This window comes from Eleutherodactylus coqui, chromosome 6 (assembly GCF_035609145.1).
Source record: "Eleutherodactylus coqui strain aEleCoq1 chromosome 6, aEleCoq1.hap1, whole genome shotgun sequence".
Classification (NCBI taxonomy): domain Eukaryota; kingdom Metazoa; phylum Chordata; class Amphibia; order Anura; family Eleutherodactylidae; genus Eleutherodactylus; species Eleutherodactylus coqui.
Window position 1 is genome coordinate 81,378,562 of NC_089842.1, and position 26,849 is coordinate 81,405,410.

Genomic DNA, 26,849 nt, shown 5'->3' on the forward strand with positions numbered 1-26,849 from the left:
AGGGCATGATGCTACATTGAAGGGATTGTACCAGAATTGCAAGTTATCCCTTGAAATAAAATACAACTGACGAATAAAGATGCTGTATTATGGAGGCAACCACTGTCCATATGACCTTAAAGGGCTATGCAGACAAATAAAGATGGAGCAGCATGCCAGGAATTCTTAAAAGGCAAATAGCACCATAAAGTGCCTTCTTTATTATGTCTCCATAAAAGCAAAAGCGACATTTCGGCCCTAAGTGAGCCTTTGTTAAGCATAAAATCACATGAGCTGTGCTACAATCTATGCGTTACCCCACACCAATCACAGTAGCCAACTTAGTACACACCCCTTATACCTCTCAATCAAGGAGAATTGGAGACATCTGGTCACGTGGATATAGCAGAACCATATATGGATATACAGCTATAGAGCGAATATCGGCACAGGTGTAAACCTCCATCACCTGTGTCTGACATGTGGTCATCCAGTGCACTCCGTCATCAGTAGGTGCTTCACAATGCCCAGTAACAGTGTCACCAGCGGGCGTCACATCACGTAGGTCCAGGATAAATCTGCGCATATGCAAAGTCATTGGTATCGCGAGACTGCCACACCGCACCTCCAAAATCTCTTGATCCATCGTCAGCAGTTTCCTAGTAGCACCCATCGAGCAAAGCTTGTGTGGTGTGGCAGTATAGAGACCTAGCGTGTCGTTAGCCATGGCAACCCACCAGCATTTGATCACCAATCCTGATACTTAGGAAGATTGCCTGCCTTTTCCTCTAATAAACATATCTATAGGATCCTACATCTACTTCAAGTATGGTAAATAATGAGTAAAATTTTAATCGGAAATTTAAATATTAAAGATAGACTGGGATTACCAATGAATCGCTCCACTCAGATATTGCATACTAAGAAAATGCAAATATCTCAATACCAACTGGAGGTATATTACAATAAACAGGGACTACACCCAATGTGTTGTGTAAAAATACACATATCACATCAGAGATGTACCAGTCCCAACAGATTGGACAAAGTAAGCATAAGCTTACCAATACATCCACCTCACTTATGAATTAAAAAACCAAAGGGCACACAAGACAGTGAACAATTGGGTGAATATACTGCTTATCGTACCTCCTTTATTGAGAACACACTGATTGTAATAAAAACATATTCGTAAAACCACCATCCAGCAATGTACATGAACATAACAAATACTTCAGTTGATAGGGGTAGGATTATAGTCAATGTTAAGACCAGCAGGTTGTAAAAAGTAAAGAGTAAAGATCCACTTTAATTCTAGCAGTTTAACTTGTTTTACGTATATGTGTAGTAGTAGTAGTAGCGATTAGTGAGGTGCTGAATAATACACAGAGCCAGATATTTTGCTTAAAGCTTAAATCCCATGAGCATATATCGGCCGCCGTTTTCATGGTCAGCCAATATACGCTACCATCTGTGGCGTTAACGCTCCTGAACAGGTGCACAGATCTAATGTTTGTGCATATATGTCGAGGGTACCATGCCATTGCCCCTTTCCCCTCCCTCCCCCTCGCAGGCTCACCTCTACTCTCCTCCCTGCTCGCACATTGCAATGGGAGGGGGCGAGATGGGGCAGAGCTAAACGCCGCCCTGCCTCCTCTCATTTATGGCTGCGGATAAGGGGCGGGTGGAGCCTAGCTCCACCCCCAGCCCTGCCCCTTGTCCATAGCCAGCAATGGGAGGAGGTGCGATAGGGTGACGCTTATCTCCGCCCCCTCCCATTGCAAACAGCGAGTGAGGAGGAGAGCAGAGGGAGGGAGTTTGGCAGTCACACTGCTAAATTCCCTCCCACCTCCAGCCGTTGTCATGGGCTCCCATAGGAGCCCATGCAGCAGCCAACATATTCAAGCCCAAAAGTTAGTTCCAGGACCATCTTTTGGGCCTGACGTTAAAAACACCCGGCGCTATATTGGTCAGCCGGGCACTTTTACATCACAGGAATACGGCCATGTGATCTGATGCATTGGAATCCAATGCATCAGATCACAGCGTATATTGGCCCGCCGATATACGCTTGCGGGAAAGAAGCCTAACTTGTAGTAAACACTGTGTTATTATTCAATTAGACTGGGAGATGAGGTAATTCTCTTTAACCCACACAGTGAACACCAAATGATATACAATTTGCAACAATCAAGATTCTTGTGTCTAACATGTTTATATACTGAAGCTTACTCTGAATTTCTTTTCTCCATCTCTCTTCATATTTACATATATTAAGCTCTTTATCTGCCTCTCTTCTTCTCAGCTCTCTCTCTTATCTTTCCTCTGCTCACTGTCACAGCTGTCTCTCCTTTACTCACTGTTCTTCTGATTCTTCTCCTGTTTCTTCCCACCCTTTTTATTTTCTTTTTTCTGATGTGGTCCTTCCTATTTCTTCTCTCTGCTTCCCCCAGAGTGTGGGATATTTACGAGAAAGGTGTAAGGGGGATTAGGTTGTTTTATAAACTCTGCATAAAATGTTGGGTAATTTGGAGACATGACAGGAGTGAGGCAATGTTAATTTATCTTTATTAGAATTTTATATCTTCTGTGGCTGCTTTGTTGTTATTGATGCAGTTAACAAAATACTTTTGAACCATTAGAGAATGATTTCATACTGAGTCATAGGGATCCAGGAGCATATCTGCCACAGAAGATGACTATACTGCTACAATGCGGCTGCTGCAGAGAGTAAACCTGATTTCAAAACGTGGTGAGAATCTTGACAGGGATTCCCTCTCTATAGACTCTTGTGTGTTTTTCTTTTCTAAAATAGGGATGGATATCAAAAGCAAGAAGAAACTTAATCTTCTTTAGGGCATGTTTTTGGAACTTTCCATATTTTTGTCATGCTTTCCCCTTTGGGTAGCTTAAGTGATGTGAGAAAAGATTATTTAATTTTTCAAAATCAAAGCGGTAGACCGCACCTGTGATGATGTCACCATTATGTAATCAGTTACCAGCTCTTAGCTCTACCCCCTGATCACATGACAGTAATGTCATCACAGGTCCTTTATCCTCCTTGTGCACTGAATGAGCAATTATGGGCGGACTACCTTCCCCACAAACCTATGCAGCCTCAGTTGCTATGAATACTCAGTCTGGAAGTTTCTACTTGGTTGTGAGACTGCTGCACACCTGTGTAGAGACTCCAATACATGACAGCTCACAAATTTACACATACATAGCTGGCGGTGTATATTGACCAACAACATTGAAGCACAGTCCTTCACTATCTTCATATCCTGGACATGATATCATGTCATCTCAAGTGCTAATGCTGCCAACACCAGTCCAGCCTTAATCTATTCGTGAACCGTTGTCCAGTGTTGAAACTAACCATTGCTGTCATACAAACATGCCCACAGAGGGTTTAATGCCACCATGAAGCGAATGCAGCTTACCTGACACAGCGACAAGCCACAATTTCACCTCAGCCACCATCTGAAGTTTGTAAATCTCGTGCAGTACATATGCGAAAGCTATGAGCGAATACGTCTCCTCAGCGAGCTGCTGAAGTTCGTTAATTACGTGCGGCTCATATGCAAAAGCAACGTAGCAGAGCTGTGTGGGTGTGATGTGCATGTAGCAGAGCTGTGTGTGTGTGATGTGCGTTTAGCAGAGCTGTGTGGGTGGGTGAAGTGCATGTAGCAGAACTGTGTGGCGCATTGAACCACCGAAACAATGATACTATAATTTCCTAATAATTACTAGTAGTTCCCTAAGGATGAAAACCTCAGAACCAATGCTGAGAGATAGAGGGAGGACAGGGTTGCATCAGAGAAACTTACGCCCACCATGTGGAAACGCACTTTTAATTGCATCATAATTTTGCTTATTGCTATGCACAAAGTCCTTATTTATGGTATATCCTAATAAGATATTTGTGAATAATTGCATAAGAAATAAACCCAAGAGGCAATCAATTGCTTCAAATTCAAATCAAAATAGGGTTGCCATTCTGCGAATCTGGCTCATTATAAAAGTGCCTAAGCCCTCTGTAGGATCCTCTGATCCCCTCTGGGGGTCTCATCAACCATGAAGAAGAATATTTGTTAAAATAATATGTACTTACGGCAGACATGAAGAAGAATAGTTCTTTGAGTTGTCTTCCCATTGGAGTTTGTCATCTGACAGGTGAGGTTTTGCTGGTGATCATATAGAGATGGGGTAAATGTAACAGTAGATGAATTCTTCCAGACGCCGGCCACATTACTCTTCCTCCATTGGACTACTAAGGATGTTGCAGAGCAGTTCCTTGGAGGAGTGCAGGTCAGTGTCTTACTTATACCAGCAATCACTGTCCCAGGATCTGAGATGACTGGTTCTTCTGTGAGATCTACAGGAGGAACAAGCAGTGAGATATAGAAATGTGTAAAGACATATATCACACTATGCCTGCTACAATGTATGCAGAGGAATAATAGTGACTCAACAGTTACATTCTACATAGTTTTACATTTCTGGTCACATGGATATACACCAATAAAAAAGAAATATGACTAAATCTATAATGTTGTCATCTTAATGTTGCTGGGTAAAAGAAACGTGGAGAAAGATTTGGAACTGAACTGAAGCAACTAGTGCCAGGCTATATATGAATGATATAAGAATGTGTAAAAAAAACTGCCCAAAATGCAAAAACTCCCCCAAAAAACAAATACCTATATCACTTCTGAATCATTTTATTCCTAACCTAGGATTAAACAATTGGGAAGAAAAGACAATTTCAACATTCTTACTTCATACTTTGCACTTTGTGTTGAAAAATTAGTATTTTTTTATATAAAGTTCTGCAAATTTGATAGTTTCTATAATGGAGTTCTCTTAATGACACCAACTTCAACTCCTCTATGTTGCACTTTATAATTACTATCAAACAGAAATCTAAAGGAATATACTTTTTGTATAATCAATAGAACTAAAATATCAACAACCTCCTACCAAAATAAATGAACAAATGAGAAATCAACCTCAATTCCAGTTCCACTTCAGATGAATGGTGCAGCACATTCAGACTGATACACAGTACTTTCCAATGCTCCAGCCACCCAGAAGCTCTGAGCAAGACTTTTAGGATGGTATCTCACCCCAACTCACCCCAATCTCACCCCAACCCCGCTTGCTCTGCTTACTGCTGGGGGAACTATATGGGACTGTAAGTTACTCCAACCACGATGGAGTGCCACCAATACTATCATCAGTAGGCTCAGTAATCTGAACATGATACTACCACTGAGTCAAGCTGTATTATTTATTGATATACATATCTATTATACAACATACAGAATCGTCATTGCCCTCTTAGGGCTCATTCACATGGGTGTAATCATGCATCATATTATGCATAACTCACAGCAGCAGGAGAATCAAAATCTATATGAGAAGCCTTCACAGGTAAGATTCTAAAATATATCTTTTAATAATTTTAGCTAAAAAATGAAGAAGGCCAAAAAGACAAACAAACACAAAAAGGAAGACCACTGCTAACAGTTGTCACTCTAAGGTCGCTCAGGACAATACAGTCTCAACGTGCACTAAAGCGCCTAGAAATCATATAGAACTAGGCCACTTGTGAGAGACAGATTGGTGTGTGCTGGTCAAAAATGCTCAGACCAGACTCCGAGCAAGGAGTGTGTTATGTTGCAATGACCTAACTGGGTTAAAGCCCAGAAACAATGAGTTCGGGGACAGAAACCACATAATGAGTACGTAATTCGTGGTTCTTATCAAAATTAATTCTCATATGTATGATGAAGAACAACTTCAGTGATTCGTGGTTCGTGGTACATAATTCTTTTAAGGTAAAAGAACAACTTCAGTGATTCGTGGTTCGACGTATTTCAGACGTTTTATAGGCTCATCAGGAACCTATGGTGAACCGGTCTGATGTAAAGACGGTGCTAACAAAAACTGCTTATAGGGGCAATATGTACAAGGTGCTATGCCACTGTACAAACGGTATATACCGTACCCGTATCAAGGAAAAGCACACCCTATAATGAGAGTGAGCTAACGCTAGCTGACCCTATGAGAGGGTAAATAACCCTAGGCTGAGTCCCTAATGAGGCATAACTGAGATAGATCCCTATCAAGAACAATTCTTAGCCTCAGCTAGTAACAACTGACGTGATGCTGATCAGTCTATTGAGGTGACCTGCTTTTAATAGCCATCAATACAGGAAAGGTAAATACTAGTCCTGAGCTAAAAAGCAGCAAAGGTAGTACTGATCTATCTAGTTAGAAACCAGCCTTAAATAGCTGTTAAGGCAGAGAGATGCCTAAATGCTAATGCAAAATTGCTCCAGAAAGGTCACATGTAGCTCCGAAAGACGCAGCTACATGTGACCGCAGTGACCCGGTCACATGATCAGGAAGAGTTACCATGGGGATGGCCTATATGACGCCACAAATAGTGAATATGCCCTATTGAACAACGATCATAACCACATATAATGAACTGTATAATGATCAGAAGATAGGAAACACCAGAAGATTGTACTAGCAGCAGGCCGGGAGCATAGTCCACAACCCGTTGGCCCAATATTGTCCCAGAATGTTAAGTCATATAATACAAAATGACTGGGTCATATGGAAAACTATCTGATAATGGTAAGTATAATTTGACAAGTGTCATAGAAATACATTGTGCATAAATCAAATCAATGCTGTAGTATACACCTGAAATACTTAACATCTGATAGAACGAATATGAGACTTTGATATTCAATAATCATGAAGAATTAAGTGACCATCAAGTTACATATCTAATGGTGGAAAAACACTGGGGATATTATTTACATAAAATAATGAAGATATGGGTAGACTTAATAACCATAGCATAGAATACCAACATGAAAATGGGGATCAAACAGAAGCAATCAACCTATGGGAGTATGAAAGAATATATATATATATATAACAATTAAAGGGGATCTTGTTAAGCCCACCTAGATAAACACAATCCACCCTATAAATCCATTGTGACTCCTTCTGAAGGAGTCTCTTATTGATGTCACTACCCCTCTCAGTGATTCTGATCGATTGAAGTCCCTGAAGCTTGATCCCGTTGGCATCATTTGCGTGAAAAAGATGAACATGGTTGGCCAAAGGAGTGCTTTCACCCCTCCTGATGTTTCCAACGTGAGCCAAAATCTGTCTACAAAACTCCTGTATCATATTGCCTACATAATTACGTGGGCATGGACATGAGGCCATGTAGACCAAGTTTTTAGATCTGCAGTTGATAAATTCAGGGATGTCATACGTTCTTTTAGTTTTGGCGCAGATGAATTTGGCTCCTTTATGAATAAAGGGGCAAGCTAAAAAGCTTCCACAAGGGAAGGTGCCAAAAGGACGATTAAAATCCATCCATGTTTGAGATGCCAAGGGTGGTGGTAGATGGCTCTTCACCACTCTGTCCCTTATGTTATGACCACGTCTAAAGGTTAAAAGGGGAACACTGGGAAGAATATCCCTCAGATCACTAAGTTCCTGGACTATATACCAATATTTTTTCAGAAGAAGTTGCATGTGCGGTACTCCCCAGTCATATGTGCTTATGATCCTGACTGTCTTATCTTCCTCTTTAGGACGTGTTACTAGTAAATTGGATCGTTTTTGACCAAAGGCATTCTTCATTTTGAAGTGCATCATATTATGCAGTGAATAAAACCTATTGATTTATATAGGTTTATTCACATGCTCACATTTATGTAGCATTATTTCTGTTGCATTTTTAAAAAAGGTACACTGATACACCAATGCAGGCAACATAGAGGAGGAATATCTGGGAGGAACTCAGGATGATACTGGTTCTACAATTCTTACTTGTACGGAACCATTCCTGGAAGGGGTATACTCAGGATGACACCAGTCTGACAGTCCAAGTTATCTGTCCGGAACTGTGCCTGGAAAAAGAGAAGGAGTAGATGCTCCACAGATATTACCTCTGTAGTATGATTCGGGGCTCAGGTTACTCACTTTCTCTCTTTCACTCCACTCTTCAATGTTCCCTGGCATAGAACATCTCAGGGAATCATGTCTCTTCTTCCATTCTCTTCACCACATGAGGGTTTAAGGTTCCCCCATGTGGCTCTCTTCTGAATATTCACTACTGACCTCTCAACACCAACTAATTGACTGTATCTTTCTACCACACCCAAATCACTCATATTTATAATCTCAGGCATACCACATGACAGGAAATGGATATATTCACAGGCATATCCCATAGAGATGAGCGAGCATACTCGCTAAGGGCAATTGCTCGAGCGAGCATTGCCCTTAGCGAGTACCTGCCCACTCGAGAGAAAAGGTTCGGGTGCCGGCGCGGGGGAGCGGTGAGTTGCGGCAGTCAGCAGGGGGGAGCGGGGGGGAGAGAGAGATCTCCCCTCCATTCCCCCCCGCTCTCTCCCTCCCTCCCTACCCGAACCTTTTCTCTCGAGCGGGCAGGTACTCGCTAAGAGCAATGCTCGCTCGAGCAATTGCCCTTAGCGAGTATGCTCGCTCATCACTAATATCCCAGCTTCATGCAGACATTAACTCTTTACTCACTGCAGCTGTGCAACACATATAACAAATGACTAGACAATTTCTGCACAGTGCATCTACACAAGACATTACATGTATGACAATTATGGGGGGGCCAGAAATATATGTTCTGGGCTACTACAGTCTGCCCTACTTAAAATAAGGTGACCCTTGTGCCTCTAAAACAGAGTGTATTTATCCGGAGACAGACTATGTCAGTGTTCTACTACCATTCACCTTTAGGCCTCTGAGCAGTAGCGGAGTGTGCAAGGCAAAACCTGTTAACACAACTCCTCCCCCTGATTACTGATATAAAGGTCTAGCTGATATACCCGGCTTCACCCAAGTTATTTTGATATAGGTGTTTACGTGTTGTTCGCACAGAAAATTTTATGAAGTCAAGGTTACTTTAGAGTAACCAAGGAATAAAATATGTATACATAGAGGAGCTTTAGATTCTCCTCAGGCTGCATGTTCCAATGTCCCTCTGCAGAATATGCCACATCTTCCACTCTATTTTATTTAGGACCAAAAGAATGCTGAAGCCAAATTTCACACTTATAGGACAGTGTTAAGTTAAATTAGATAGGTGTGAATTTACTTTTGCAATTAGCATTGCATAATCGAGTTGTGACCCCTTTGATGTTCCTATTTACGACCTAAAGAAGGCTTCTGTCAAATTTAATGTTTGTACGATACCGGGAAGTTAGAGAATTAGATTAGGTACAATACACAGGGTGCCAATACTTTTGCAATTAGGATTGAATAATCGAGTTATGACCCCTTTACTTTTTCCATTTAGGAACTAAATAATGGTTGCACTAAATTTCATGTTTGAACAGCATCTGGAAGTTAGAGAACTGTGCTAGTACTTTTGCACTTAGCATTAAATAAACATGTTGTGACCACATTACTTTTCCAATTTAGGACCTAAAGAATGATTGTGCCAAATTTCATGTTTGTACGACACTGGGAAGTTACATTACATAGAGGTGCCAATACTTCTGCACTTAGCATTGAATAATTGAGTTGTGACCACTATGCAGTGTAAATGAAGCGTACAGTACACATTTGAAATAATCAAAATTTTAGTAACTTGCAGTACTCTAAGCATATGTCAATTTCAATATGATACTCCTGATGGTCCAAATACGTGAAACAATTTATATATTTTTTAAATTAAATTACTGGAATGTATACAGTTCTAGCTGATATACCCTGCTTCACCTGAGTTAATTGGATTCAGGTGCTTACAGTATGTGTTGTTCGCATGGAAAATTTTATGAAGTCGTGGTTACTTTAGGGGAACCGAGGAATAAAGTATGTATACACATAGAAGAGTGTTAGATTCTTCTCAGGCTGCATGTACTGATGTCCCTCTGCAGAATGTGCCACTCCTTCCACTGTCCTCACTTAGAACCTAAAGAATGCTGCCGCCAAATTTCACGCTTGTACGACACCGGGAAGTTACATTTCATACAGGTGCACTAACTTTTGCAATTAGCATTGAATAATCGAGTTGTGGGATCTTTACTTTTCCTATTTAGGGCATTACTTTTCCTATTTAGGACCTAAAGAATGGTCATGCCAAATATTATGTTTGAACGACATCAGGAAGTTACATTACATAGGGGAGCCAGTACTCTTGCACCTAGCATTGAATAATTGAGTTGTGACCCCTTTACTTTTCCTATTTAGGACCTAAAGAATGCTCCTGCCAAATTTTTATGTTTATACGACATCGTCAAGTTAGAGAATAACATTAGATACATTACATAGGGGTGCCAATACTTTTGCAATTAGCATTGAATTTTCATCTTGTGACCACATTACTTTTCCTTTTTACGACCTAAAGGATGATTGTGCCAAATTTCATGTTTATACGACACTGGGAAGTTAGAGAATTAGATTTAGTATATGACACAGGGGTGCCAATACTTTTGCACTTAGCATTGAATATGTGAGTTGCAACCCCTTTACTTTTCCTATTTAGGTCCTAAAGAATGCTCCTGCCAAATTTCATGTTTGTAAGACATCGGGAAGTTAGAGAATTAGATTTGGTACATTACACTGGGATGTCAATACTTTTGCACTTAGCATTGAATAATCGAGTTCTGACCCCTTTACTTTTCCTATTTAGGACCTAAAGAATGGTCTTGCCAAATTTCATGTTTTTTTTTACAATACTAGGAAGTTAGAGAATTAGTGGCCAGTCATTTAGTCACAGAGTGCTTTCAGTTTATATATATAGAGTAGCAAAAATTCACGGCCTTACTCGAGTTAATTCGATACAAGTGTTTACGTGTTGTTTGCATGGAAAAAGGTTATGAAGTCAAGTTTACTTTAGAGTAACCAAGGAATAAAATATGTATACACATACAATAGCGTTGAATTCTTCCCAGGCCAAATGTACCGATGTCCCTCTGAAGAATGTGCCACCTCTCCCACTCTATCTTATTTAGGACCAAAAGAATGCTCAAGCCAAATTTCATTCGAGTTGCAACCCCTTTACCTTTCCTATTTTGGTCCTAAAGAATGTTCCAGCCAAATTTCATGTTTGTACAACATCGGGAAGTTAGAAAATTAGATTTGGTACATTATACAGGGGTGTTAATATTTGTACGGCATCCGGAAAGTAGAGAATTAGTGGTGAGTCAGTCAGTGAGTGAGGGTTTTCACCTTTATATATATATAGATTAACCCATTTTTGGTGTACCTATACTACCATAAAACGTAACTTTCTAAGTATAGCTTTTTTTCTTAATGATAGCGGGTATAAAATTATGACTTGCAAGTATATTTGAGAAATTTTCTATTAGGCTGAACAGAATTCAGGATACTCTAGTATAGCTATCGGGAAATTACATGACTCTTTTCCCCAAAGACAAAAGAAATGAGGAAAGTGGAATGAACATCACTTCCTTTAAAAGAGAGAATACCACTGTTGCTAAACTGCAGAAGAGAAAAAGGGTAACTGGCAGGAAAAAGAAGAGACAAGTGGAATGGCCATCACTCTCTCTGGAAAAGTTGACTGGACTCAGGAATAGCTGGTAGCTTATGTAAATACTCCCTGAGAAGGTGAAAGGGATGCCCTGCCTACTGGTACAGACTAGGATGGAGAACAGACCTCCAGCCACACACATAAATCTTTCACACCATTCACACAGGTGCACATTCAAGCAGGAGCAGTGATTATTAACGAGCTTTACTATAACACAGTAATAAGCATATGTAGATGACTTCCTCCTGCACATTTCCCTCAAACTGTAAATGTTGCATAATAATGCAACAATGTGAAAAACAATAATATCAGCAAACTATAAAAAGGGGACCTGATAAATAACTTTGCACTTCTTTGTATTAAAAGGGGCTTAAACAAGGGAAAAACAAATGTCTCTTACAGAAAGATTCCTTCTCGGATCCCATTAGAACTTAAAAATGTTCTTGATCCACTGCACACTGCTAGTCACTGGGATCTCCTCTTCTTCCTCTGACTTCGTAGTCCAGCCTGTGGAGATTGGGAGACTGCTCCATGAACTAATCCATAGGAGGCAATAGAAGCAGGACTGTCCAGGTCCCAAATGCGCCGGGTCACAGTCCTTGTGGGTATAGCAGCACTCGCGGGACAAGGTTCCTCCAGTAGGGCAGGTTTAGTAAAGGCAGGGAGCAGCTTCCTCCACAAATGGAGACATTCCTTTGAGTAAAACAAGATCCTCACCCCAGGGTCCTAAAAGTATCTGATGAACGGACGCAACCCTGGGTTTATAGGTGCCTGGGCCACTTTGTTTGCAGTGATAATAATGATCCAAGGCAAGATGGGGCCCTTTCCTTGATAGGGTAGCAGCAGCCTCCATTTAGCATAGTAACATAGTTCGTAAGGCTGAATGAAGACAATGTCCATCTAGTCCAGCCTGTCTAGCCTCCTGTTTTGTTGATCCAGAGGAAGGCAAAAAACCCCAAGAGCAGAAGCCAATAGCCCTTTTGGGGAAAAAATTCCTTCCCGACTCCCTAATGGCAATCAGACTGTTCCCTGGATCAACCCCTAATAGTTCCTACCTGCTTGTATACCCAGATTAACAAATAATCTAAGATTTATAGTTTATAATATCCTTCCTCTCCAGAAAGACATCGAGTCCCCTTTTAAACTCCTCTAAGGATTTTGCCATCACTACGTCCTCAGGCAGAGAGTTCCACAGTCTAGCTGCTCTAACAGTAAATAATCCCTTTCTATGTTGGTGATTAGAGATGAGCGAACGTACTCGTCCGAGCTTGATACTCGTTCGAGTATTAGCGTGTTCGAGATGCTCGTTACTCGTAACGAGTACCACGCGATGTTCGGGTTACTTTCACTTTCATCTCTGAGACGTTAGCGCGCTTTTCTGGCCAATTGAAAGACAGGGAAGGCATTACAACTTCCCCCTGCGACGTTCAAGCCCTATACCACCCCCCTGCAGTGAGTGGCTGGCGAGATCAGGTGTCACCCGAGTATAAAAATCGGCCCCTCCCGCGGCTCGCCACAGATGCGTTCTGACATAGAGGAGGGAAAGTGCTATCTTGGTGGAGCTGCTATAGGGAGAGTGTTAGGAGTATTTTAGGCTTCAAGAACCCCAACGGTCCTTCTTAGGGCCACATCTAACCATGTGCAGTACTGTGGAGGCTGCTTTTTGCAGTGTTGCACATTTTTTTTTTTTTGGTATATCGGCCGTGCAGAGCATTGCGCCCTGCAGTAATACTCCAGGGCCAGAAGCGCTTAGGCAGGGACAGAAGACATATTGATTGAATATAGGCAGTGGGCCTTTGCAAAAAAATTTGGGGAAAAAAATCTATTTGGGCTGCCTGTGAGTGTCCTCAGTGTTCTGGGTCTCTGCTGGGTGTAGTAGTTCTCCAAATTCATACGCAGCCAGCTAAGTGTTACAGCAGGCTTGCGCAAAATTATTTCCTGGCTCTGTCTGGGCTGTGAAATCACCGCTGTATTGCAGTCCACAGTGCAACACTCTGCAGTTCTTTGACATACTCCAGGGCTAGAAGTGCTTAGGCAGGGACAGAAGACATATTGATTGAATATAGGCAGTGGGCCTTTGCAAAAAAATTTGGGGAAAAAAATGTATTTGGGCTGCCTGTGACTGTCCTCAGTGTTCTGGGTCTGTGCTGGGTGTAGTAGTTCTCCAAATTCATACGCAGCCAGCTAAGTGTTACAGCAGGCTTGCGCAAAATTATTTCCTGGCGTTCCGTAAGCGAAGTCAGCCTCCAACCACAGGCCAATAAGCGGCACATTTAATTACAGCGTTCTGTTTCTGCACTACTGGTAATACACCATGCTGAGGGGTAGGGGTAGGCCTAGAGGGCGTGAACGCAGGCGAGGACGCGGAGGCCCAAGTCAGGGTGTGGGCACAGGCCGAGTCAGTGCGGTGGCCCGGGGTAGAGGCAGGGCCAGACCGAATAATCCACCAACTGTTTCCCAAAGCGCCCCCTCGCGCCATGCCACCCTGCAGAGGTCAAGGTGCTCTACGGTGTGGCAGCTTTTCACAGAGACGCCTGACGACCGACGAACAGTGGTGTGCAACCCTTGTCGCGCCAAGATCAGCTGGGGAGCCACCACCACCAGCATGCGCAGGCATATGATGGCCAAGCACCCCACAAGGTGGGACGAAGGCCGTTCACCGCCTCCGGTTTGCACCACTGCCTCTCCCCCTGTGCCCCAACCTGCCACTGAGATCCAACCCCCATCTGAGGACACAGGCACTACCGTCTCCTGGCCTGCACCCACACTCTCACCTCCGCTGTCCTCGGCCCCATCCAGCAATGTCTCTCAGCGCAGCGTCCAGACGTCGCTAGCGCCACTGTTTGAGCGCGAGCGCAAGTACGCCGCCGCGCACCCACACGCTCAAGCGTTAAACGTGCACATTGCCAAATTGATCAGCCTGGAGATGCTGCCGTATAGGCTTGTGGAAACGGAGGCTTTCAAAAGCATGATGGCGCCGGCGGCCCCGCGCTACTCGGTTCCCAGTCGCCACTACATTTCCCGATGTGCCGTCCCAGGCCTGCACGACCACGTCTCCCGCAACATTGTACGCGCCCTCACCAACGCGGTTACTGCCAAGGTCCACTTAACAACAGACACGTGGACAAGCACAGGCAGGCAGGGCCACTATATTTCCCTGACGGCACATTGGGTGAATTTAGTGGTGGTTGGGACAGAGTCAGAGCCTGGGACCGCTCACGTCCTACCCACCCCCCGAATTGCGTGCCCCAGCTCGGTGGTGGTATCTGCGGCGGTGTATGCTTCCTCCACTAAACCACCCTCCTCCTCCTCCTCCTACGCAACCTCTGTCTCGCAATCAAGATGTGTCAGCAGCAGCACGTCGCCAGCAGTCGGTGTCGCGCGGTGTGGCAGCACAGCGGTGGGCAAGCGTCAGCAGGCCGTGCTGAAACTACTCAGCTTAGGAGAGAAGAGGCACACGGCCCACGAACTGCTGCAGGGTCTGACAGAGCAGGCCGACCGCTGGCTTGCGCCGCTGAGCCTCCAACCGGGCATGGTCGTGTGTGACAACGGCCGTAACCTGGTGGTGGCTCTGCAGCTCAGCAGCCTCACGCACGTGCCATTGCTGGCCCATGTCTTTAATTTGGTGGTTCAGCGCTTTCTGAAAAGCTACCCACACTTGTCATACCTGCTCGGAAAGGTGCGCCGGGTCAGCGCACATATCCGCAACTCCAAGACGGACGCTGCCACCCTGCGGACCCTGCAACATCGGTTTCATCTGCCAGTGCACCGATTGCTGTGCGATGTGCCCACACAGTGGAACTCTACGCTCCACATGTTGGCCAGGCTCTATGAGCAGCGTAGAGCTATTGCGGTATACCAACTCCAACATGGGCGGCGTAGTGGAGTCAGCCTCCTCAATTATTTACAGAAGAGTGGGCCTGGTTGGCAGCCATCTGCCAGGTCCTTGGAAACTTTGAGGAGTCTACCCAGATGCTGAGCGGGGATGCTGCAATCATTAGCGTCACCATTCCTCTGCTATGCCTCTTGAGAAGTTCCCTGCAAAGCATAAAGGCAGACGCTTTGAACTCGGAAACGGAGGCGGGGGAAGACAGTATGTCGCTGGATAGTCAGAGCACCCTCATGTCTATATCTCAGCGCGTTGAGGAGGAGGAGGAGGGGGAGGAGCATGAGGAGGAGGGGGAAGAGACAGCTTGGCCCACTGCTGAGGGTACAGATGCTGCTTGCCTGTCATCCTTTCAGCGTGTATGGCCAGAGGAGGAGGAGGAGGAGGAGGGGGAGGAGCATGAGGAGGAGGGGGAAGAGACAGCTTGGCCCACTGCTGAGGGTACACATGCTGCTTGTCTGTCATCCTTTCAGCATGTATGGCCAGAGGAGGAGGAGGAGGAGGAGGAGGAGGAGGAGGAGGATCCTGAAAGTGATCTTCCGAGTGAAGACAGCCATGTGTTCCATACAAGTACCCTGGCACACATGGCTGACTTCATGTTAGGATGCCTTTCTCATGACCCTTGCGTTACACGCATTCTGGCCACTACGGATTACTGGGTGTACACACTGCTCGACCCACGGTATAAGGAGAGCCTTTCCACTCTCATTCCCGAAGAGGAAAGGGGTTCGAGAATGATGCTATACCACAGGGCGCTGGTGGACAAACTGATGGTTAACTTCACATCCGACAGCGCTAGTGGCCGAAGGCGCATTTCCGCGGCCCAGGTAGCAGGGGAGGCGCAGAGATCAGGCAGCATGTACAGCGCAGGCAGGAGACCATTATCCAAGGCCTTTGACAGCGTTCTGGCTCCCCAGCAAGACTGTGTCACCGGTCCCCAGTCAAGGCTGAGTTGGCGGGAGCACTGTAAAAGGATGGTGAGGGAGTACGTAGCCGATCACACGACCGTCCTCCGTGACGCCTCTGCCCCCTACAACTACTGGGTGTCGAAGCTGGACACGTGGCCTGAACTCGCGCTGTATGCCCTGGAGGTGCTTGCTTGTCCTGCGGCTAGCGTCTTGTCAGAGAGGGTGTTTAGTGTGGCTGGGGGAATCATCACGGATAAGCGTACCCACCTGTCAACCGACAGTGCCCGACAGGCTTACACTCATCAAGATGAACAAAGCCTGGATTTCCCCAGACTTCTCTTCTCCACCAGCGGACAGCAGCGATACCTAAACAATACGTAGGCTGCACCCGCGGATGGAAGCATCGTTCTCTATCACCATCAAAAACGGGGACCTTTTTGCTTCATCAATCTGTGTATAATATTCCTCCTCCTCCTCCTGCTCCTCCTCCTGAAACCTCACATAATCACACCGAACGGGCAATTTTTCTTAGGCCCACAAGGCTCAGTCATATAATTTTTCTAAACAATTTTTATACGTTTCAATGCTCATTAATGCGTTGAAACTTTCACCTCAACCAATTTTTATTTTTACTGGGTTGCCTCCAGGCCTAGTTACCAATTAAGCCACATTAACCAAAGCGATTAATGGATTTCACCTGCCCTCTTGGTTGGGCATGGGCAATTTTTCTGAGGTACATTAGTACTGTTGGTACACCAATTTTGGGGGGCCCTCGCCTACAGTGTAATCCAATTAATTTTTAGCCCACCTGCATTACACCTGACGTTACATCAGCTGTGTTGGGCACTGCAATGGGATATATTTATGTACCGCCGGTGGGTTCCAGGGAGCCACCCATGCTGTGGGTCCACAGGGAGTTGTAACTGCATGTGTCAACTTCTAATGAACCCCAGTCTGACTGGGGCATGCAGTGTGGGCCGAAGCCCACCTGCATTAAACATGACATTACCTCAGCTGTGATGGGCAATGCAATGGGATGTATTTATGTACCGCCGGTGGCTTCCTGGCACCCACCCATGCTGTGGGTCCACAGGGAGTTGTAACTGCATGTGTCCACTTCTAAAGAACCCCAGTCTGACTGGGGCATGCAGTGTGGGCCGAAGCCCACCTGCATTAAACATGACATTACCTCAGCTGTGATGGGCAATGCAATGGGATATATTTATGTACCGCCGGTGGCTTCCTGGCACCCACCCATGCTGTGGGTCCACAGGGAGTTGTAACTGCATGTGTCCACTTCTAAAGAACCCCAGTCTGACTGGGGCATGCAGTTTGGGCCGAAGCCCACCTGCATTAAACATGACATTACCTCAGCTGTGATGGGCAATGCAATGCAATATATTTATGTACCGCCGGTGGGTTCCAGGGAGCCACCCATGCTGTCGGTCCACAGGGACTTCACAATAGGGAGTTGTACCTGCCTGTGTCTATGAATTAAAAACCCCGGTCAGGTTGGGGCATGCAGTGTGCGCCGAAGCCCACCTGCATCTAATCTGACGTTAGCTCTGCTGTCCAGGGCACTGCAATGGGATACATTTATGTACAGCTGGTGGGTTCCAGGGAGCCACCCATGCTGTGGGTGCACACAGAATTCCCATTGCAGAGTTGTACCTGCCTGTGACTATTTATAAAAAACCGCGGTCTGACTGGGGCATGCAGACACCTTGACAGAATGAATAGTGTGTGGCACATAGGTTCCCCATTGCTATGCCCACATGTGCAGCTCCAGATGGAGGTGGCACAGGATTGGATTTCTCATTGCTTCTGTACAGCATTGTGGACTATTGCCCCACCCCTTTTAAAGAGGGTCGCTGCCTAGCCGTGCCAACCCTCTGCAGTGTGTGCCTGCGGTTCCTCTGGCAAACGCACTTATAAATAGACATGAGGGTGGCGTGGCATGAGGGCAGCTGAAGGCTGGGCAGGGACAGTTTGGTGTGCGCTGTGGACACTGGGTCGTGGGGGGGGGGGGATTGGGCAGCATGTTACCCAGGAAAAGTGGCAGCGGAGTGTCATGCAGGCAGTGATTGTGCTTTGTTGGAGGTAGTGTGGTGCTTAGCTAAGGTATGCATGGCTAATGAGGGCTTTTCAGAAGTAAAAGTTGTTGGGAGGGGGGGGGCACTCTTGCCGCTATTGTGGCTTAATAGTGGGACCTGGGAACTTGAGATGCAGCCCAACATGTAGCCCCTCGCCTGCCCTATCTGTTGCTGTGTCGTTCCCATCACTTTCTTGAATTGCCCAGATTTTCACAAACGAAAACCTTAGCGAGCATCCGCGATATACAAAAATGCTCGGGTCGCCCATTGACTTCAATAGGGTTCGTTATTCGAAACGAACCCTCAAGCATTGCGAAAAGTTCGTCTCGAGTAACGAGCACCTGAGCATTTTGGTGCTCGCTCATCTCTATTGGTGATGAAACCTGCTTTCCTCTCAACGTAGCGGATGCCCTCTTGTTACCGTTGCAGTCCTGGGTATAAACAGATCCTGGGAGAGATCCTTGTATTGTCCCCTCATGTACTTATACATGGTTATTTGGTCGCCTCTTAACCTTCTTTTTTCTAGAGTAAATAGTCCCAATTTGGATAGCCTCTATGGGTATGCCAGTCCTGTCATTCCATGTATTAGTTTAGTTGCCCTTCTTTGAACCCCCTCCAATACCGTAACATCTTTCCTGAGCACCGGTGACCAGAACTGTACGCAGTATTCCATGTTAGGCCTGACAAGTGCCTTATATAATGGAAGGATAATGTTCTCGTCCTTCGCCCCTATACCTCTTTTAATGCATCCCAAAACTTTATTTGCCTTTGCAGCAGCTGATTGGCATTGGTTACTCCAGTTTAGTCTATAGTCCACTAGTACCCCCAGGTCTTTTTCCATATCACTTTTCCCTAGCGGTACCCCATTAAGTGAATATTGGTAACATCCATTCTTGCTGCCCATGTGCATAACCTTACATTTATCAACATTGATAAATGTTAGCCCTGTTAGCAGACCTCCTGGGCCGGGTAGGCTGCTGGGGTCCGAGCTGGAGAGATCTCTTCTTTAGTGGGATCCCCTCCGTGGGATCTCCCGGCGAAGGGTTGACTGCCAGTTCTGGGAAAGTGTCTGTCTCGTCAACTCAAAAGAACCATGGCTGGGGTGGCAGATAGCCGGCGGCTACGCCCTGAATTATCCGGCTGGTGGCGGCAGCGGCAGATTGCATCCGGTCAGGTGCAGTGTCACAGGTGTTCTGTCTAGACAAGTCTTGAAGTCGCATTAAGGTTACTTAAGGCTGCACCCACATAGGCGAGCTTAGGATTGGCCCCAGACAGTCTGAGCAGGGGTAATCCTTCCCCCCTACTCTAGTGCAGCCAGGGTAGGGACTTTTTGGCGTGAGTTGCTTGGTGGCAAAATTTGGTGGCAACTCGAGAGAGAGTAGAGATTGCCATTGTGCGCCATTATGAGTGAGTTTGGCGGGTAAATTTTCTTCTGTAATTTTCATGACTCTGAAGTTCGCCAGAAATGTCCTTTTCTTTTTCTTTTGGGTATCTCTGCGGTATCGCAAGTAAATTGTCGCGGCACAGAGGATTCTATCCTGTTCATGATGCCAGAAAGAAGGAGGTGCTCTGGTGACACAGAGCGTCCACTCAGGACACGAGGCCCATGCGGAGGTGCTGGAAGGGTAAAGCGGTCACAGCAGCACTTACCAGTCTCTTTCTCAGAGCGTTACATGCACACTCGGCCCAAGTACTACTAGGCCTCCTCCGGACACCCCTAGGATAGAAATGGCCAATAAACATTTAACAGGATTTGTAGGTTGTCACAGGTGATGCCACCATTCCTTCCCCTACTGGTATAGGACATCGCCGATAATAAGTAGAGTCCACGCACTGTTAACTTTTTAGTACCTCAGTCCCTGGAATGGTCATGGCCTGGGAGAACTTTACTGTAATAACTAGAATACTTTACAAAAGGTACACTGACACACCAATGCAGGCAACACAGAGGAGGAATATCTGGGAGGAACTCAAGATTATTCTGCTCCTACAATCCTTAGGACTTGTATGGAACCACTCCTGGAAGGGTACACTCAGACATTAACTTGATACTCGCTGCAGCTGTGCAACAAACATAACAATTTCTGCACAGTGCATCTAATAATAATAATATATTTTTTTATATAGCACCAACATATTCTGCAGTGCTTACAAGACTGGGGAAATAAAAACAAGACCATAGTTACATGAAGTACTCAATTGTTGGAAATAGTAGGGGTGAGGGTCCTGCTTACATACTACAAATAATGGCGTGATACAGAAGGTATATGGGCTTGAGATGTGCACTGTAAGGCAAGATGGAGAGTCAGGGATCCTATACACACAGACAATGGTTAGGCTGTATAATGGCTGAATCGGTATGACTACAAGTGCCGGTTGATCACGGCTAGCAGGAATTGCAGTCAATAGGACAGGGAGCATATTATCAGGCAAAGTACAGAGGAGTTTGGTTTAGGTGATGTCATATGCCTTCCTGAAGAGGTGCATTTTTAAAGCATGACTGATGTTTAGTGTGTCAGTGATTGCCCGGATAGCTTTTGGTAGCGCTTTCCAGAGGACAGATGCTACTCTGGAGAAGTCTTGCCGGTGAGAATGAGAGGTTCGAATTAAAGGGACACTTAGTCTGATTTCATTAGCGGAGCGGAGGGCGCGGGCTGGGTGGTGAATTGAGATGAAGGAAGCAATGTAGGGTGGCGCAGTGCTGTGGAGAGCTTTGTGGATGAGGGTAGTGTGTTTAACTTGGATTTTGTATTTGACGGGAGCCAGTGCAGTGACTGGCACAGGGCAGAGATATCCAAGTAGTGGCTGGACAGGAAGATGAGCCTGGCTGTCGCATTCAGGATGGATTGGAGAGGGGAGAGTCTGGTGCAGGGAAGGCCTATCAACAGTGAGTTGCAATAATCAAGCCAAAAGTGAATGAGGGCAACAGTAAGCATTTTTAGCGTGTCCACAGTGAGAAAAGGGCAAATTCTTGTGATGTTCTTGAGGTGCAGCTGACATGTTCAGGTGAGAAATTGGATATAGGGGGTAAAAGAGGGATCGGAGTCGAATATGACCCCAAGGCAGCGGGCATGCTATCTGGGAGTTATGGTGGTGCCACACAGTGAGATGGAGATGTCAGTATGTGGTTGGTTAGTAGAGGGTGGAAATAGGAGAAGGTCAGTTTTTGAGTGGTTCAGTTTTAGCTAGAGAGAGAACATAGTGTTAGAGACAGCAGACAGGCAATCAGTGCCGTTCTAGAGGAATGTTGCTGTGATGTCATGGTAAGAGGTATATAACCAGGTATCGCCAGCATAGGGATTCATCCAATAAGCAGTAAACCAGCAGCATCCAGCTGGATCCAATATCCCAAGGAATGCATGTGGCAGTATGTACCTGCCCCCAGCGCAGCCGCGTCATCCATGTGCGTCCTGTCACCTCCACCGCATATCTAGTATACTTAAGGACGCCGGCTCACAAGAGCACAGGTCGCGCCGTCTGCCGTCGGCGTCATGACTTCAGACGCTGCCGTGGGCGTGACCTCGTCCTACGTCGGACTGTCATGTGACCAACATCACTCTCAGCTGTCCCAGCGCTTAGTGACGTATACTGTGCTTGCGTCTATCCTATCTCGATAGAGGACCTAAATTGTATCTGCGTGGGATCAGAGTAGCGCACTGAGGAGTTAACTGCTTTTCTAGCCGACCGACGGTTGCCATGACCACGGAGATACAATTTAGGTCCTCTATTGGATCCAGCTGGACTGATCGACGCCAGACCCAATGGGTTGCCAGGTATTATTCCTACAGGCTGTTAGTTGTTTTTATGTCACTGATTATTGGTGGTATGGGCTTGTGATGTATTATTTAAGGGCTGCACTGATATGTAGTATCTCATAGATTGGCTTGATAAAGACTGGGCTGTTCCCGGTCAAAACGTTGTTCTGTTTTATGCAAGATGGATTAAAGATGAAGTTTTAAACGTGAGAAGATTACTTATTTGATTGACACCCCTGAAGCTGCTGGTTTACTGCTTATTGGATGAATTTGTATTGGATGTTGGGTCCACATCTGAATTCAGCTTGGCATCCGAAGCCTGACGAACAGCTCTAGTGAGTATTTTTCTCCTATTGTGGAAGTGCCGCAACAACTGTTTTTTCTTTTGGCCAGCAAAGAGATGGTACTGAAAGCCAAATCTCCTAATGGTCTGTCCAATGGGGACTGTGTAGATGGAGAAGAGGAGGGGGCTGAGAACTGAGTCCTGGGGGACACTAACAGCAAGGTGAAGAGGAGGGGAGGTAAAACCAGTAAAGCAGGCACTGAAGGAGCGGTCGGATAGCTAAGAGAACCAGGAGAGAGCAGTGTCCTTTAGTCCAATGAAAGGAAGCATACTGAGGAGAAGATTGTGGTCAACAGTGTCAAATGCTGCAGAGAGATCAAGGAGGATCAGTAGGGAGTAATCGCGCCTTGATTTGGCCGACAGGAGATCGTTTGACACTTTAGTCAGGGCAGTTTCTATTGAGTGTAGGGGGCGGAAGCCAGACTTTAGGGTGTCAAGGAGAGAGTTTTATGAGAGATAACTTATAAGGTGGGAGTAAACCAGCCATTCTAGTAGTTTAGAGATGAAGGGGAGGTCGGAGATGGGTCGGTAGTTGGCAACATCGGTCAAGTCAAGAGTCAGTTTCTTTAGCAGTGGGGATATGATAGCATGTTTGAATGAGGAGGGGAAATGCTAGAGGTCAGAGAATGATTGAATAGAGTGGTAAGGTGGGAGATGACCGCCGGGCAGAGGGACTGGAGGAGGAGGTATGATGGAAGAGGGTCACTAGCGCAGGTGGTGGGGAGAGCAGAGAAAAGCAGTCTGGAGACTTCTTCCTCTGTTGTTTGGTATAAATACAGAGAGTGAACAGGAGCTAGATGAAGTACTGATGAGACTAGGGTCAGGACTAGTCTGGTATTGGGAGGTTATTTCCTGCCAGATGTCATCAATTTTCTTTTTGAAGTAAGCAGCCAGCTCTTTAGCACTGAGATCCATCACTGGGGGCTGCAATTTTAAGCTGAGAAGGGAGTGGAAAGGGTCAAAGAATTGTTTAGAGTTGTGAGATAGTAAGGAGACAAGAGAGGTGAAGTTGGCTTGTTTGGCATGGTGGAGGGTGAGGTTGTATGTTTTGAGCATGAATTTAAAGTAGAGAAAGTCTGCAGATGTTTGAGACATCCTCCACAGCCGTTCAGCACACCTAGAGCACTGCTGGATGAAGCGCGTTTGCCGCAGTCTGCATTGGATGGCTTGGGTTACATGGGGCACTGCTTCATCCAGGACATATTTGAGACAGTTTTGTAATGTGCGGCAGCCAGATTGGGGCAGTAGAGTAAATAGATAGGGGCCAGAGAAGACTGTAGAGACTCGGCAAAGCTTTGGGTGGGAATGGCCTGATAGTACCTGTATGTACGGGAGATAGGAGGAGCTGGGGAAAAACTAGAAAGCTTGACAGAGAAAGAGAGTAGGTTATGGTCCGAGAGTGGGAGAGGGGAGTTAGTGAAGCTGGGAGCAGAGCAGAGACGGAGGAAGGCCAGATCAAGAGTTTTGCCATCCCTATGAGTGGAAGAGGCTGTGATTTCTGAAAGACCAAGGGAGGAGATGAGCGATAGAAGCTGAGAGGCAGATGAGGAGATGGGGTTATTAGTGGGGATGTTAAAGTCTCCTAGGATGAGGGTTTGGATTTCTACACAAGACATTACATGTATGACATTTATAAAGCGGTCAGGAATATATGTTCTGGGCCACTACATACTATACTATCACATCATGGTCTGTACATGGCTTGGATGCACAGTGAGAAGATTCTGTGAACAAACAAAAGATTCAAGAAATATTTGTGTCATTTTATAGTTTTATGGAAAAACTGCAGTATTCAGTAAATATGCCTTTTCTCATCAATAACTGATTTTACTGAGAAATGTAGGAATTTCTAATAATGTAATTTCATTTAATTTGCTGCAACCATTTATAATAATGAAATACATATAGATCCACATTTTATTGTTACTGCAGGATCCCTGCCGTCACTTACACTTACCGGTTACAGTAATCATGGTGCGTGTGTTAACATTAGAAAAACCATAATTCCCTTTACTGGTCTTGCTTTCTTCAAATCTAAAGTAATAAATCCAGGTATCTTCTTTCCTGGCATCGGTTATTGTCAGGCTGCAGTCTCCAGAATCTGGGTTTCCTGTCAGATTGAAGTTTGTTCTTTTCCCAGGCCTGGATTTATCATTAGTAGCTACGCTATTACTTGGATTGGTGTTTGGGAGCGGCATCCAGTATCCAAAGGAATTCTTGAACGTATTGCTATAATTAGCAGTAAATTTACATGGAATCGTAACGCAGAGACCCTCCTGTACATGGACACTAAGAGGCACGTTAATGGAATAGCCAGCATGGACCTGACATGTGATACCTGTAGAAGGAGAAAATATGTAATTACTCCATATCGGGTATTTTACATTTATCCAATAATCCACAAAAATATTGACAGTTTTTTTTCTTAATCCTTATCTGTTTCTTTCATAACTATATATTACTAAAAAGTGCCTGTGTCTTATAGTCTAAACTGAAGAGGATCTGTCTGTGCCAGACCACCCTGACTATGTCCTCAACAATCATTCTGTCGGGTCCCTTTGAGAACTGTGCAGCAGCGGACACTGGTCTATGTAATCAGTGATGGGCAGGAAAGAAAGCATCACATTCAGCTGTTAGATATACTGTAGGAGTAAAAACCATTTACAAGGGACAATTATTGCGCAAAATTAATTCAAACAAACGAAAATGTGCAATTATCGTTACACCTAAATGTAAAGCCGCCGCTCACTATTCGTTTACTTTTCATTTGTCACTCACTTTCAACCAGCATAAAGATCTAGACTTCCCCCCCTCAGTGCTTCACATACAATGTGAAGTGCTGACCAAGACGTTAGCGAGAAATGAGCAATACTCAGTGGTGATATGCCTGTGTAAACTCTCTGCATGAGCGCCCACAACTAGTGGTGGCATCACCCGCTCGTGCGGGACGTTAATATGACAGTTGTCACATGTAAACGAGGCATTAGTCTGTTAGGGATACGGAAGACTTAGGTGGCGTCCCAGGAAAGCACACGCAAAATGCACGCAATATTGCAATGTTTTTGCGCAGTGAACGCCGCCACTTATGCGTGTATATCTGTGCATTTTATTGTACTTTTTGCTCCGACCAGGACCTTTCACATGGGCACAAGATACAGTTATGCCCTGAGTTAAAAGGCTATTTATCATAAATAGTTTTCGGTGTGTCCTTTTCCCTGTGAAATTGCGCAATCGCTATAGGGCCTTTGGCGTGCAAACTTGCACTAAAATAAAGCATGCTGCAGTTTTCTTTTACAAAAATGAGTGAAAATGAGAGTTAACCTATTGAAAATAATGGGTTCTATTCTCTGCGCATTGCGTGCTGACATACACTAGTCTGAAGGAGCCCTTACACCGGCTACCAGTCTAGTGTGAACAAGTGTTTATAGCCATGATTAAAATGAATAAGGTGCCGGTAGCAGAGCTGTTTGTGTATGTGAGCCGGATCCTTCTGAATTATCCTGTGTGCAGCAGAGCTGTGTGTAGCAGAGCTGTGTGTGAGTCTGCACAGCAGAGCTGCATCTGCATTGAGCTGCATGTGCAGAGTGAGGCTGCATTCACACCAACGTATATTGGCTCGGTTTTCACGCCGAGCCGATATACGTCGTCCTCATGTGCAGGGGGGGGGGGGGGGGAGGATGGAAGAGCCAGGAGCAGGAGCTGAGCTCCCGCCCCCTCTCTGCCTCCTCTCCGCCCCTCTGCACTATTTGCAATGGGGAGAGGCGGTATGGGGGTGGGGCTAATTCCCCGAACTTAGCCCTCCCCCCACCCCCCCACCTCGCCTCTTTTCATTGAAACAGCAGAGCACAAAAGGACAAAGCTTTAGGTCTCACGACATTGTTTCCCATCAAAGCGGTTACTGTTAACGTACATATTACCAGTCTGACTGGGGCATGCACTGTGGGCCGAAGCCCACCTGTATTGTATGTGACGTTAGCTCTGCTGAGCAGGGCTCTGCAATGGGATACATTTATGTACCGCCGTTGGGTTCCAGGGAGCCACCCATGCTGTGGGTCCACAGGGACTTCACATTAGGGATTTGTACCTGCCAGTGTCTAGGTATTAAAATTCCCGGTCAGATTGGGGCATGCAGTGAGGGCCGAAGCCCACCTGCATTTAATCTGACGTTACCTCAGCTGTGCTGGGCAATGCAATGGGATTTATTTATGTACCGCTGGTGGCTTCCTGGGACCCACCTATGCTGTCGGTCCACACGGAGTTGTAACTGCATGTGTCTACTTATAAAGAACCCCAGTCTGACTGGGGCATGCACT

At 45.4% G+C, this 26,849-nt stretch overlaps 1 protein-coding gene across 1 annotated transcript in view; it reads right to left on the minus strand.

Annotated features, from left to right (window-relative positions):
• The window catches only part of LOC136633614 (myeloid cell surface antigen CD33-like), a 51,627-nt gene extending 25,179 nt beyond the window's left edge, over positions 1-26,448 (minus strand). The window contains exons 1-3 of the mRNA XM_066609372.1: positions 26,409-26,448; positions 24,494-24,874; positions 4,094-4,357 (exon numbers count right to left, since the gene is read on the minus strand). Coding sequence (XP_066465469.1) covers positions 4,094-4,357; positions 24,494-24,874; positions 26,409-26,448 — 685 coding nt within the window. The remainder of the gene's footprint in view (positions 1-4,093; positions 4,358-24,493; positions 24,875-26,408) is intronic.
• Between the last annotated feature and the right edge of the window lie 401 nt (positions 26,449-26,849).